The sequence below is a fragment of the Leiobunum rupestre genome, chromosome 4 (assembly GCF_980474605.1).
Source record: "Leiobunum rupestre chromosome 4, qqLeiRupe1.1.hap1, whole genome shotgun sequence".
NCBI classification, from domain to species: domain Eukaryota; kingdom Metazoa; phylum Arthropoda; class Arachnida; order Opiliones; family Sclerosomatidae; genus Leiobunum; species Leiobunum rupestre.
Genome location: NC_143387.1, coordinates 22294858 through 22310972, shown reverse-complemented (window position 1 = coordinate 22310972; position 16115 = coordinate 22294858). Strand labels below are relative to the sequence as shown.

General features: G+C 35.2%; 1 protein-coding gene across 1 annotated transcript; it reads left to right on the top strand.

Annotated features, from left to right (window-relative positions):
- Positions 1-7623: 7623 nt before the first annotated feature.
- LOC149947158 (uncharacterized) lies at positions 7624-9034 on the top strand. The gene is made up of 3 exons (XM_090172492.1): positions 7624-7683; positions 8099-8423; positions 8495-9034. The coding sequence occupies exons 1-3, from the start codon at positions 7675-7677 to the stop codon at positions 8776-8778; spliced, it is 618 nt and encodes a 205-aa protein (XP_090028618.1). The 5' UTR covers positions 7624-7674; the 3' UTR covers positions 8779-9034.
- The last annotated feature ends 7081 nt before the right edge of the window (positions 9035-16115 follow it).

The following is a 16115-nucleotide window of genomic DNA, read 5'->3' as shown; positions in this document are numbered from 1 at the left end:
GCCTATAATATGCCTTATAATATCCTATAGTTTACCTTATTGTAGCCTATAATATCCTATAGTGTACCTTATGTTACCCTACAATATCCTATAGTATACCTTATAGTAGCCTACACTGAGAGAAAAAACCCTAGTTTTAACAGGATAATTTTACATGAACCGTCTGTAGATCACTTGCACAGAATAATCCTGTGATAATTACTGTTATCCTTTAATTTAACAGAAGATATGAACAGGAAACGTGTGTGTACAACGAGTACAGAATAATCCTGTACAAATTACACGTATCCTTTTTTTATAAAGGAACATAAGTACATAAATGGCCTGTATTCTATAAAAATGGGTTGGTCTTGTAAAATGTACAGAAGGACATTGTAAAAATGTTCAGGACTATTTGCAGCTGTATTTATTACACACATCGAGAGTGTAAAATTAACAGTTCATTATGTAAAATTTACTTGAATAACAGATATGTACTTAAACGGCTAGCTTCAGTAAGATTATCATTGAAGTTCTTTAAAAACATTTAGCATATCGGACACTGTAGATATACTGGAATCCATTAATTTCAATTTAAAAAACTCAAACGTATAATTCAGTATTTTTGAAAAACTGGTTATTTCAGCACACAAAATTTTTAAACAGTTTTATTTATTGTTGCGCCCCGTACGACCACCCTTCATCTGCTTAGTTAATAGCATCTGAACGCCGTCAATTTAATTATGCATAATGCATGGTAATTTCTTTGATAATCCTTCACCCTGCAGACCAAGAAGTGATTTGGAAATGTTTTCGATTCCGACATTGCCCCAAAATTATATTTTTGGGTGCACTGCCCAAGGCAGGGATTGACTAAACTCTATTTTGAAATCTACTATTGATATAGTCATGATATTTTTTGTGGTTATAGTCATCCATTATCGGCCTCAAATGGTTTTAATTAAATTTTAATTAAAACGTCAAACAAATTGTAAGAAATAAATAAGAAAAATGAATAAATATAAAAACCGTGAGATATTTTTTACAACCTAAGCCTCGTAAAACATGTAAAATTTTGTTCCAAAGTCGTCTGACTTTATTGTTGTTTTTTAAACAAAATCATTTTTACTAGTGAAATAGCTGTGTATCAGTAATTACGTAAACATGTAAATTAAAATCGTGCTATATTTTGAAATATAGTCTCTTTACGTAGGCTACCTTAGCTATATACTAGAAATCAACCTTACGCGTGAAACTTCAAAAATACAAACCAAAAAGGACAGAACATAAAGCTAATTTTAAAAACCCAAGAATAAGTTGTGCAAATGTGCATTATTGGGTCTCTCTGAGGGATTTGACCCGTTTACCCCCGGAGATTAACTTATCTGTGCGGATAACCTTTTAATTTTATATTATTGGAAATGTGAGATCGGCCCTGCATATTAGGTGCTTTTTCCCTAGCTACTATGTCAAAAATTCAGTTTCATGTTCGTAAATTTGACTACAATAATGTTTGTTGATTTAATTATTTGCTACTTATCGAATTTACTGAGATGTAAAAAGCAATTTCTACCAACGGATGTGTAAAACCAACTTTAATATGCCATTAAAATTACGTATAAGGTTCACGTACTCCAGACTGTTATTCGTGTTCATTTGACCGACTTTATTAATGTGTTATTTACAGCTATTTCATCATGTTAAATTAACATAAACGTCTTGGCATTCCCTGCTTCCAACACTTTCATGTAATTTGAATATCCTATAGTATACCTTATTATAGCCTATTATATCCTATAGTATACCTTATTGTAGCCTACAATAAACCTTATAATATCCTATAGTGTACCTTATTGTAGCCTTTAATATACCTTATAGTAGCCTATAATATAACTTCTTGTAGCCTATATTAAACCTTATAGTAGCCTATAATTTACCTTACATTAGCTATGCCCTATTGTAGCCTATACTATACCTTATTGTAGGCTATAGTATACCTTATAGTAGGCTATAGTATACCTTATAGTAGGCTATAGTATACCTTATAGTAGCCTAAAGTATACCTTCTTGTATCCTATAGTATACCTTATTGTAGCCTATAATATACCTAATAGTAGCCTATAATATACCTTATAATGAAGTATAGTATAGCCTAGGGTCAATTATTGCTAGGAATCCTTAAATGTTAGCATAGAACCAGAAATATTCTTCTAGGGGTGCATCATAATATTTAACATAGATAAAGTATGAAATAGATTTCCTTGAAAAAGTATATAAGCAAAAATTATGTAATATAGTTTGGTTTTAAAGAGTTATTTGACTACTGAAGAACATCACAGTCCTTTATCAAAAATATTGGTGAAGATATCAATTTTATTTTAACGCGCGTGCCTTAATTCACCCCTGCTTTTTTCAAATATTTAATTAATATTTATCAAAATACCAAAAACCAACTTAAGTGGTTTTGGCTTTCACCTTTGAATAAGTCGATTCCTATGGTCCGTTGAAGAAATTTTTACTAGCCCCTCCTGTGAAGACTTTACATTATAAAGTCGTCTTCTCCTCCACCCTCCAAAGCTTAAGGGAAATTGACGGAACGCATCGATACATATTTGACAAAGGCAGATTTTTAAATACCCAAAGGTTTACCAGATGGTGCCCACAGTCTGAAACGAAGTAATTTTAATTTATGTACAACACGCGAAAAATAAAGAAAATTCGTAATTGATTTTATTTAGAAATTTATTATCAATTATTCCCTTCCAACCAAATTGTTGAAACGGTCACCATCTAAAATCAATAAAAGTATTAAATTGGAACATGGCATGTTTTTCCCTGTAACCAATTTGTGAATCGATCTAGTTATCTTCTAAGGTGATTGTTTTTGCAATTTTTTGTTAAATTTAAAACCTTTCTCTTAAGAAATTGATGGGGGTTATTCAATTTTTAAGGATATCTTTTTCCAAATTATTGTAAAGAGAATAAAGTTGTTAAACTAGAGGTCTAGAGTGTGGGGTTAAATAACAAAAATTATGTTTCATTTAAAACCTGGTAGTATAAGGCTATGCCTGATAGAAAAAAAATATAATCGATTTTTGAACTACGAAATTGGTTAAGAAACTATCTAACATTGTTGGTGAGAAAAATGATCTTGAATTAAATTCTAACACAACAATATTCGCTTTCTATGTTTAAGAAATTGATTATTCTCTAACCATAAAATATTTTTTTACCTAAAATAAATTTATTATTCCCTTAACATAAATAGTTTTTTATCTAAAGAAAACTTTTTTTATTATCTTAACATAAATAGTTTTTTAATTTAAGAGAAATTGATTATTCTGTTATAAGAAATAAATTAAACTTTGCTAAATCCGAACTGTGCAAATCAGAACGGGTAACAAAAATGAAACCATTGCCATTCCTGATAGTTCACGTCAATTTCATGCGTTTCTGAAGCCAAAAGACATAAAATAATTAAAGATAAACATTAAACAGAAAGATAATTACAAACTTCATAAATATTTAATTTCTGATTTGGTGTTTTTTTTAACCCTTTTTCGATCCTTTATGGAGACAATACTCAAAAAAATGTATTCGGTGTAAATTACCTCATATTAAAAATATTAAAATAAATTAAATTTAAGAAATGAACAGCTAAGACATTGAAAAATAGTATTCTTCGATATTTTTAAAACTGGTGGAAAACGAAAATGTTTAAATATGTTTAGCAGAAATGAAGTTTGAAAGGCTCTGCTGTCTCATGGCAAAATCTAATAAACGCCAATTTAGAATAATTTAAGTTATTAATAAATTCAAGTATAAATGCGAATTGTATACTAACTGTAAAAATTGCAGTCCCTCCAATAAAATTCGTTGATGAGATTTACCACTAAATACCACTGGCATTACTATAAGAAGAAAGGAAAATCAAATAGAAAATGTAATTATCAATGATTTATAGGACGGACGAGTACTTTTAAAAACGCCATAAAAAGCAAATACGCGCCAGTCGATTTACCTGGTTTTGGAACTTAGGCAGTGATCAAGCTTCAGTAGAATTTCTAAAAGTCAAAAAATATTATTGGGCTAAATATTATATTACAGTACAACTCCTACAATTCTGGCACGGCCACTGGTTTTCGTGATGAGATATACTAGTTATTTACATTACCAAAAGAATATTTTCAACGTCTTTGGAGTTCAACGTTAGGTATTGTGTCATGACAAACGCAAAAAAATTAGAGGCTTATAGTAGTATTCAAAATTTAGAGCCGTTTAAAGACCCAATATCGATGCTAAAATCAATACTAATTAAGCTGGGAATATGAAACAATTCACTTACCTCTAGGTATTCAATCTTTCCGAAACACATCGAGATTATTACTTAAATTGCAATAGCGTTAAAGTAAACATTCCCAAATAAAGGAATTGTCTTTAAATAAAATAAAGCCGTGAATGAAACCTATTCCGCGCTTCATTTTAGCACAAGTTCAGTCTATTTTACTTTGTGATATGGTGGCTAGTTTGCCCTAGCATTGACATCATTTAAGATCACGTATGAAAAAAAAACTGCTTTAAACCACACCCTTTATTTATTTATTTATCAGTTTACATGTCGCTGTTTCACCTTCCAGATATAATTTCTTTGTACCTGGTACCGCGTCTATCAGACCTTACAGCTATCTAGCTATATCTTTCCCGACGCCAACCCGTTATACACGCAATTATAAAATAGTTGAATCTGGCAAATCACTTAATAATATTTAAAAAAACACACACTCATGTCGAAATGGAGGATTTTTTTTTAAGATTTTGGTTGTAAATTGGCGGCGGGGGAGAAGTGTTCAGCATTTTAGAACATTTTTCTGAAAGCCTAAAACGAGTTGTAAATTGTTTGATGCTGTAAGATTTTACTGTAAAGAAGAAAAAATGTATTTGAATCCACAAGCCATATTTATTCCAAGCTAAAGATGACCAAATTACCGGAATAAATATTTCTTCGTTAAGCCTATTTTATATTTAACTCGCCATTTTGAAATTTTGAACTGACGAAACTTTAGAGGGGAAATTAAATTAGTTTGCCCTCGCTATTAAAGACTTAGGAGAGGCAATGCCCTTTCAGCCTAACCGGCTGCTATACGCCAATGATGATCCTAATTATTAATTTTTAAACATAAATTATTTAAGATAATTAAAAGGAGATCAAGAAAGTGTATTTTTAAGAGCGTTAAACAATGTCCAAAAAGAGACAGTTTGAAGTCAAGTAGTCATATAAGTAACCAACAAATCTACAGGAAACTAACAATTTTAACTAGCTGCAAGAAATATCAGTCCACAAATTCAATTTGAAAAAACACATAACTATTGAAATAAATATTTAATGTTTAACATTTTCGTAATCGAAAGTGTCAAATGTCTTCAGAAATTCCGATCGAAGCAAAGTGTGAGCGAACCGGCATCAAAACGGAGCAACTGCTTCTAAATTGCCCGAGGCTAAATTGTAGAGGAACACCGCGCACCCTCTTCTAAAAACTCTTCAATAAAAAAAATAAACATTCCTGTCAAATAATATCACGAAAAACCACTTTTTTCCCATTTTTATTCTGTCATCAGCGTTCAGGCGTCAGATTTCAAGTATTCCAAAAAACCTTATATAGTAAAATTTAACGTAACCATTAATATACAATTTACCATATTGTCGTACGCTACGGAAAACCGGTTTGCCATTTAATCTTCTCTAGTGTCGTTGTCAAATAACACACCCAAGTGCTTCAAACGAAAGCGGGCCGCGAGAAAGTACAAATTCGTTTCACGATGACCTTATATTCGTTGAACTAGTACTCTCCGCTATTTCATTACAATCTTGTAATTTCTCTATTTAGTGATGGCAAATTATTTTTTGTCGCTTCGTTAAACAACTAATAGCGGTAAAATTTTATTCTACCTAACAATTGATACTATAGTGTGGTTTCCAGTATTCAAACTTAAATTTGGGCTGGGCTTGAACTCGGGTCGACACTTTGTTACAAATTATGAATATAAAAAATATTTATTTAACGTTTAAGCTGGGGTTCTAAATTTTTACGGCAATTTTAAGAAAAAAAATTATCTGTAAGATTATAGAAATAATTTTGTTTTCCCGCTGTGTACTCGTACGTAAGGTTGTATTTGAGGTACAGACACCGTGAAAGACCAACATAATGAGCTATAGGAAATTAATAAGTCTAATTATGAATTATCTCCTTAAAATGTTAGCTCTTCTGTTTGTGTTAGCTCGTTGGTCTTTAAAACGTACTCTATATATTCAGAGAAATTGGAGAAATTGCTGAAAGCTACGCAAAAGATTGAAAGTTCCAACAATAAAATATCTTTAAAAAAGTTAACCAAAAAAACACAATAAAATATATTTAAGCAAGTTAATCCAAACGACCAATAATAAAATATCTTTAAACAAGTTAATCCAAAAGCTCAACAATAAAATCTTTAAACCAGTTAAATCAAAAGCCCAACAAGAAAATATTTTTAAACAAGATAGCCCAAAAGTCCAACAACAAAATATATTTAAGCAATTTAATCCAAAAGCCTAACAATAAAATATCTTTAAACAAGTTAATCCAAAAGTCCAGAAATAAGATATCTTTAAACAAGTTAATCCAAAGTCTAGTTTGCCTATTGGGCAATCTACCACTGAGCCTTCCAAAAGACAAAGTTGTGAATTTGAAAGAGAGATTGGTCAACTGATCACTATATAATGAGCGTATAATAATATAATATAAAGATTTAAAGGTTGCAAATTCAAAATCTGAAAGCTATTCGACTACGAGCATTCAAAGTTAAAAAATGTATACGTGGAAAGAAAATATCTCAAAAGCCAAACGTGAAAATTTAATAGATTTTCGTAAAATACGGAATTAGCGTTAGAGAAAGATAAATCTGTCAATTCGCGTAGTTCGTCCCATTCAAACACTCAAATACGCATTAGTAATTTACACAGTAACGTAGTTATGAATAAACATAAATCCGTTAAACCCTTTGACCCTGAAGCAATACGCGTAGACCTAAATATTCTTTACTCAAAATGTTCTAAACTTTATTTCTCCTATTAACGAATAAATTACGTTAAAACAAAATTTTGCGGAAATAATATTTGAATTAACGCCTTAAAAATTCCAAGCTATTCTAAACTCGTTACGAGGGTCTTTACGGGCATTTCTTAGCTACGAAAGAATTAATGGTAAAAAGAAAAACCACGGATAAAACTTGCCAAATGGTTTTGGGGGATTTATATTATATTGTTTGGCCACGCCATTTATTTATTCTTTTTGGCGAAGGCAACGGTACGCAATTGAGTATCACAAAAATGATCAGCATATTTTAATATCCCAAGGTGTAACTGGATCAATAACTATTTACTCGCAAGGCCACGGAAAAACGCGCCTCAAACAAACAAGAAACAAACTTTTACTCTTTTTGTCGTTTTTGCGTGTTACGAAGGCGTTCTCGTTTTCCACAACGGCGAAGATGCTAGTTTTTATAGCTGCAAAACTCGAAAGGGCCTGACAAAAATCAAGGTTCGCAGGGTGTGGTGGTTTGATAGCCCGACAATATATAAAAGGACCACACTAACATTTGGGACATTCACAATCCAATCTTCCATCAACGATTCACCTTTCGTGGACCCTACCAACCAACATGTACAAGGTAAACTCCGCTCGAATAACCCATTCGCGAATACGGCAAAAATCTTTCCTAGCTCTAGATGGAATGAAAATTTTTCGCGCTTTGAACTAATGGATACTCTCACCCACGGCTTCCAAATTCCCAATTAGTTGCATTTCGTATGCAAATGCTACGCAAATTACGCTACTCCCCTATTTGGAAACGGTAGAAAATGCTAATTATTTAGCAGTTAGGGTGTTTAGTCGCCAAACAGATTTTAAATTTATTATACTTTAACTCCTTACTCTACATTTAATAAGAAAGCATAAAATAGGATAATAGAGCGACGTTATTTACCGATATTTGTTATTATACATGTAGTTTATCGTAACAGAAAAAGTCTTATAAATGTAATGTTAATTAGTTTATTTCATGAAGTGAATTATATCTTTCACAGATCACCCTTTTGATGGCTTTGGCCGTTTTTGGCGCCGCTAACGCTGGAGTTGTGGGACCATTAGGCCTTGGTCTCGGTGGACTCGGTGTTGGACACTTAGGTCTCGCTGGTGTTGGCCCATATGGTGTTGGCCTCGGCGCCTATGGTGCTGGTCTCGGCGCTTATGGTGCTGGTCTCGGCGCCTATGGTGCTGGTCTTGGAGCCTACGGTGTTGGTCTTGGACATGCCGGAGTTGTTGGCCCACTCGGCGCCATCGGAGCATCTGGAGCTATCTCTTCCAACCCAGGTGGAACCATCGCTGCCGCCGTTCCAGGAGTTAACTGGGGTACGTTGTTGTCTTGGAATTAAAAATAAAAGGTTCTAAGAGTGCGTGCTATAATTAATAACGATTTTCAGGCGCCACCCAAGTTGGACCAAAGACCGCCGCTACCGTCGTAGGAGTTCAAGCCGTCATCGATGGTCCATCCGCCACCCTCCATGCCTCCACTGGCGCCGTCAAGGGAGTCGCTCAAGCCGGAGCCAACATCCACGGAATCCCAGTACCAGGAGCCGCCGCTGGTGGAGCCATCCCAGCTTCCGTCGTCGCCGTCCAAAAGGTCCCACTTCACGCCGCCGTTCATGGCATCCATGGTCTCGGTCTCGGTATCGGACACGGTATCGGACACGGATATTTGGGTTAGAAATTGAGTTGACAATATATTATTCAAATTATTATATTCAAAGTCTTTTTCACCACTTCAGAACGGTAGTCTATGCTTTAAAGGTGTTTCAAAAACACTGCGACTTGTCTTATATACTTTGAAAATACTGTAGTCTTTGTTTCTCTTTTTTCTGTTTTCCCAACCACTGCTTCTGCCGCTTTCGACTTTACAGAACTTTAGGTTTTCCATCTGTATATAATGTACAAATAAATTTTCAAAGTGTTTTCTCACCTAACTTTGGCGTTCAAGTTTTTACCTAATCGAATGATAAAACTATACAATTAACGATATACATACAATTGACTACATATTGGTTTTACTATAGATTTTCTTACAATAGATTTTTTCTACAACTAGGCAAATGCGGTAGATAGTTCGTTTAAGTATAAACGCTTTATAGGGCACCATGTGCATTTGAAATTTTTTGGTGGAGTGGCGAAGTGTTTAGCACTCCGGCAAGAGGAGCTTACGGCACAGGGTGAATTTGTTAGTTTTCTGCCCACTTTTAAAGGTTTCCATTTCCGTATAAATTGCTGAGGTCAAAGATAATCTAGACTACGTACCGCTGAGGTTAACGTCCCAGGGTGTGGCACTGGGTGTAAACTCGGCAGAACTACTTAAAAGAGGTTTTTCCCGAGTTCTTTGAGTTCCTCTTTCCATAAAAATGCGTTGGGGTTAACGGTAGTAGTTATTGAAGGGAGTTGTTGGCTCGCGTGGCTTGAATTACTTGCCACCACCCTCCTATTTAATTGGCTTTACAAGTCACTAGTTGACTTTGGCCTGTGTGGTTCCTTAGTTACCGGCGCTAGGGCTGGATAAATCCCGCCATATGAGTGACCAGGTCTGGTTTCACGAAGTACAGAAGAGGCGGAGCTACTCGATTTTCAGACAGATTTGTTCAAAGGCCCGAGTTTCAGAAAAAACCCTTTGTGACCACAATTGAATTTTATGGCCATAATGCAACATTCCTTTGAATTTATTTCTATAGCAGGTAAAGAAAATCTAGAGAAATTGTCCGTTAGTCTGGCCGTCTTCTTAAAACGTCTTTCATTTGTATACGTTATATCATGTCTAAGAAGTCCACCTTATTTTGTGATTAATAAACATTTCACAAATTACGTACTTAACGGTCACGAGGGAAAAACACCGTGTTATTTACATGTAAAAATGTATAACTTTCGGTCCAGTTTTAGTTTTGTCTTCCATATTATTTGTGAGAAACAGAGTGGCCATTCTAAACTGAGCCAAAAGCCCTTCAATTTGTATGTAAATTAATGTAGATTATTTTCCTCGCGAGTGAGTGAACAGTTTGAAAATAGTTTGGTCATTGTGGTCCAAATTTCAAATTTTGGGAGAAACGAATGTAAACCTTTTCAAAAAGGTTTCGGAAGTTGGTAAGTTAATTTTGTGGGAAAAATACCTTGATATCCGTTAGTGTCTTTTCCCTTTATAACACTCAAGTTCTGCCCTTCCTGAAAAATCCTGTAATTACGTCCCTGCCCTGATGGCTGCCCATCAGCATTAAAGTATTTAAAGATCGATAGATTTGCCTTGGTATTAGCCTAGATAATTATAACTATTATTATTAGTTACGTAAAATATAGATAAATAATGAAAACAGACACTGCCTAAGTTCTGAGCTTCTGATACCCAACCTTAAAATTGAGACCCTTCTCACCTTATTGGATGTGCAAAAATAAAAATTGTTCGAGCAGCGAGGGTGGGGAAAATTTCCTACACCAAAAATCATGCTGGATTTCAAGATTTCTTGTTGGATTTCGGTTATCTTTATCTTTTATCCCGGATTTCACGATTTATCGTCGGATTTCGATATTTCTCGTTGAATTTCAGGATTTCTCGTCGGATTTCGATATTTATCGTTGGATTTCAGGATTTATCGTCGGATTTCGATATTTCTCGTCGGATTTCGATATTTATCGTTGGATTTCAGGATATATCGTCGGATTTCGATATTTCTCGTTGGATTTCGATTATGAAGAAATCCAGGCTGGATTTCAGATTTCTTGGAAAGTGTACGGGATTTCTTCTAACCATATAGCTTGAGAAGGTTAGTAGAATACTGCGGTTGAAGACTAAATGTGGGATTGTGGGGAAAAACAACCATAATCTCGGTTCCAAGATGTAAGTGAACGTATGTTAAAGAATTCTTAGGCGGAATGGGTCCCCAATATGGTATTTAAAATAATACAGTATTTAAAAATAAAATCCTTATAACACTTATTGATATTACACTAATGATATTTTAGTCTGGAGAAGTCATAATGACTGTTTTGGTTTCCAATCTGTGTACCACTATAGCCATAGTAGTTAGTTGTATACGAAAATATTTGAAAGTTTCAAAACAATGTATGTGCATGACGTAGACGACAAGCTTCCGGCAGTAGCCCCGCCAGGGATTTTATGCACGTAGGCCCAGCCTGAATTAGAGGCCCCATCTATAATGTTTATTTAAAAAATTCCCGAGTTTCAAGAATCTTTTTTTATTTAAATGTTTTAAATTTTGACATGATTTCTATTTTCCCATTGAATTTTTTAAAGGCATTTTAATCAAGGAATGACACTCTTCGATTAGTTTTTTTTCCAAATTCTTCGACTACTAACTTTGGGTTTTCTTTTAAACAATTCGACAAATCACGATTTATCGACAGTGTAGCCAGATTTGAAAGCCTAAATTCTCCCATAGTTGTCCGTAGACGTATTTCAATTCTTTTGAGTGAACTGAAACTTCTTTCTGAGATTGTATTTGCCACAGGAATGCAAGAAACAATTTTGTAGTATTTCACTAGGTCGGGGAACCCATCTGCCATTTTAATTAAATAGTGGAAGCAGTCGATTACGCTGGTAAATTTCTTGGGGATAATTAAATTTCTGGTTATTTTAATTTGGCTTTTTAACGAATTCAGGTCGAATTGAAACCGATTACAATGGGTCACGATATCGTTTTCGTTAAGAAAGTTTTCTGAGTTAGGGTCAGACGCCATTATACCTTTGAATAAGCCAGAGTTTTCCAATAGTCGAATTTTCATTTCTGAAATAAATTTATCAACTAATTCGCAATAGGTGGACCTCAACTGGTCAATCAGGGTTTTTGCTTCCGTTTCCCTGCTACCCGTTGTACTCGTTACCACACTATGTTTTAATCTCTTGTTAGGGATTATTTTACGTTTCCGTAAAGCTATCGGTTCGCTGTTACGAACAGGTATTGCAATAAAAGCAGATTCTGCGATTTTAGTAGCTTCTACCCAAATTAAATCAAAACGTTCCGAGTTCCTACATACTTCTAAGGTCTTAACGGTAGCTTGGCAAATGGCAACGGCTTCCGTTAAAATAACTTTCGAACATTGCAAGTATTCCGACAGGGAATTCGTTACGCCTAATACTTCGTCTAGTGCGACAATTAATATTAAGTTGTTAAAGTTATGTAATTGGGATATATGCCCACGACACTCTTACGTTAAAACTACGGAATCGAGTCTATTTCTAAAATAACTAACACCTTTTTTTACTCCACCACCGAGTGTCGCAGCTTTGTGGCATTTTAAGTATCTCATAGCCCAGATCTTTTTGGGAGTTTTCAAAATATTCGCTTCTAATAACCGAATTGCTTTGAAAATTGTATATGGCCTGAACCAAACCAAGTAGTTCCCTAACTGCCAATATTTTGGAGCAACAGTCAACTAAAACTAAATTTAAGCAATACACGTACGGACAATGTCCGCCTACTGCCTCTTCTACTTTCACCCTCACTCCTTTTACGTGTCCGCTCATAACACTTGCCCCGTCAAAAGATTTATAATTGCCAAGCTGATATTCTCAGAATCGAACTTATGTAAATCAGTGAAACCTAGAAATCTTTCTACGAAACCTATTTCTATTCTAGTATATCGAATACAAACGCTTAGCTGCTCCACCCCTGCATTGTCTCGGGTTTCATCGGCAATTACAGAGTAAAACCCACCGGATTTGATGACCTCTTCGACAATCATTTTCCTTACTAAATTTGCACAAATGTCAATTATTTCATTTTGTACAGTGCTGTGAATATATTTTGCATTATTGGGCATACTCTCGCATTTGGCTTTCAAATCAGGACATTTTCTTTTCAGAAGTTCTAAAATATCCATAAAATTTCCTGTTTCCAATTTTATCGGCAGATGTATTCCCCTGAAGTGCTAAATCTTGTTGAGAACATAAAATTATGACTTCCACGTGTGCAGATAATACCTCTCTATTTCTAACTACGTCAAGTCTATCGTGGCCATTAACCTGACACGCTATTGATCCACGATATTTTAATTCAGTGTAGTCTAAATACATTCTATAGGCTAGTTGGTGGGAAGATTTATTCGAAGTGAAATGTTCTTCGAATTTTTTCGCCATATTTTTCCAATCCGAAAATCCAGTATTTCTACTGCCTAGAAAATGACGGCAACAAAAGCAGTAAACTGCATTTTTTGTAACTGAATACTCAAGCATTCGATATTTGTCGTACCAAGAAGAAATGAAACCACGATTTTTACCACCCATTAAAGTTTTAGGAAAAGGATTGAGTTTAGGCTGAACTGGAAGGCAATCTTTATCTAAACTAATATCCAATTCGTGTAAGCGCACTTCTGTTAAATTAGTTAAATTCTGGCCAAAAGAGACTCGAAATTGAGAACAATCTTGCTCAGGAGACGAAAACGAAATGACGATTGACGAAACGCGAGGCCCTAATCACTGACGGACCCCGTTCGATGGTCACTGAAATCACGTGACTTCGCAAAAGAGGGAAAAAGTGGAAACCCAAATTCCTCAATATTTGAAAGAATAACCCCTTCCTATCAAAGCAATAGGCTTGGGCTTTACCTCTGCTGGGACGAGAAAGAGAGAAATCCAGTTTTGGCAATCCCCCCTCCGGTCCTCTTCACTGACGTCGTCAAAGTCCAAGAAACTAAATGTCTTTGTTGTGTGTATTGTAGCTTCTCACTGACACCGAGGCAAAAAGACAGGTGTCCCTGCACTTTGCGGCCTAGCATGACGTATTTCCCCCTCCCGGCGTCACCATCTCTTATCAGTCAATTCAAAAGAAAAAGTTTTTTCAAGGGGAAAATCTATAATCACGGACAGCGTTGCCAACCGTACTCTAATTATAGTGCATTTCGATAAAATTAACTTTCGATTTTCTTCGTTTCCAATCTGTTATATTACTCTCAGTAGGCTAAAAATGGAAATATCAAATCTTATTTTACAAACTAGTAACTAAAAATATTGAGGGTTATAATAGGCACCGTTTCAAAAATTTAGAGGCCCCCAAAGTAAGCCTACACTTTTTCAACGTAGGCACGTGCCTACTTGTGCCTATTGCTGGCGGGGAGCCTGGCTTCCAGTGAAGTATTAGTTAATTGTAGCAATAACTACCGTAGTTTTCATTCAAATGCTAACTATGGACTTCTATTCTACAAAAGTAATGGCGCGGAGAGGCGATGACCTTTAACAGCCGACAGAGGACACAAGAGAGATCTGAGTAACAAATCCGAGATTCGAAATTTCTATTCCATTGGCTGGTGCAAATAATCAGTCAAAATTGAAATTCGGAAAAGGTAATTTAAACAAGTTGGCAAGAGTTTCTAATTTCCAGTGCAGTGTAACATGTAACCTTGGTTCTGTGGTAGAACGCTCACCTGGCGTTCAGGAAGGCTCCAGGCCCGTACACGGGAGGGGGGGCGCCAGGGGATAGTCAGCGCCCCCAAATGAGTACTTGAGCATCCCCAATCCGACTAACCCAAAAAAAATCGATTGCTCAATTACCGAAAGATATGATCTAAAATATTTGTATATTAATCAAAAAGGAAAATTACTTTTAATAGAGAGCTAGTATCAGTAAATATTTGAAACTATTTTACTAACGTTTTTGAAAATTGCTTTCGCGCGTCTCACTGCACCAGAAAAACTTTTCAATTGTAGAAATATTGAACCAGCTTATCAAAAATGTTTTGACGGATATTTTAGGGCTACAACCGGATTAGTATATTTACTAATTTCTTAGGTGGGGAGATAAAAATTACTCAAGGTATTGGCACCCCCAAAAAGAATTTGAGCGCCCCCGAGTTTTGGCGGCTGTGTACGGGCCTGGAGGGCTCAGGTTCGAACCCTGCCTAATACTAACGCAAATTGAAAAACATTTATACAAAAAGAGGGCTCTCTTAGAAAAAGCTTTTCCCTAATTCCAAGAAACTGCGAACGAAGTCATTACACTTTACGCGCTCGCAGCACAGACAGACAGACCGATGAGGGGGCCCATCTTCAGTCTCTAGCCGATTGCTCCCAATAGAGCCCGTCCGGTCCTGGCTAATCTCCAAGGATATCCCTTTCAATTTGTTAGAATAGGCCCACCTTGTTCTTGAAATTGTGCAGTCAAACCTATGGACGAATTCATTAGCTCTCTTTAGTTGGATAGCTGGGGAAGCATTGTAGACAAGAAAGCCACGTTGTTTTACAGAAAGTCATATTCTACTTGAAGATTGTGATTTCGGAAACATTTTCCCGCAATCTTAGATAGTCCTACCGCCATCTTCAATTCGTAGGGTACTTTGCAGCGATATGCTATTTTTTGGCCTAACTAAGTGCCTACTAAACAACTACCGTGATACAGTGTTGCCCGTCAGTTTTTGTTATAATGGCGGCGTTGCCATTTTGGGCGCGAAATAAAGTCTATGATTATTGAATACTTCAATTTTTTCAAAGGAATTATTAGTTGAGATTGTCTAAGAATTTTTAATTATGAAAGATAAATACAAACTTCATAATATAATTAAAATGTTGATATCATACTTCCTTCATAACTTATATACTTTAACCTGGAAATTATATTCAAATTAATGACGAGATGGTCCCTAATTTAAATTTTCCTGAATGCTACGCCCTCTAGATGATATAATAATATTTCCAATTTTATATTTTTACAGAAATTTCATTTCGTTTTTAAGCTGTTTTAATAACAAAAATTTAGAATTACATAAAAAATATAGACTATTTAAAAAGTAGAAATATCATGTTTTTTTTTATTTCGTTTTACGAAGGAAGGTGGCAGCAAAAGCCTAGAAAGTCAAAACTTTTTTTCTTAACCCAGGTAGGGCAAAAAGTTTAACCTTTAAAAAAACGGATTACTTAAAAAACCGCTTTCCCTTTTTTCAATAAGCGTTTCAGTTTGGGGAAATTACTTATTGAAAAAAAGAAACACTTGAAGGACAAGGAAAGGCAGGGGGAGGGCGACAATCACCGCCACAGAGAGAGAGAGAAAGGAGATAAAACGC

Coding starts and splice junctions, on each gene's coding strand:
- LOC149947158 (XM_090172492.1), top strand. Junction 8,424..8,494: donor CGTTCCAGGAGTTAACTGGG/GTACGTTGTTGT, acceptor AACGATTTTCAG/GCGCCACCCAAGTTGGACCA.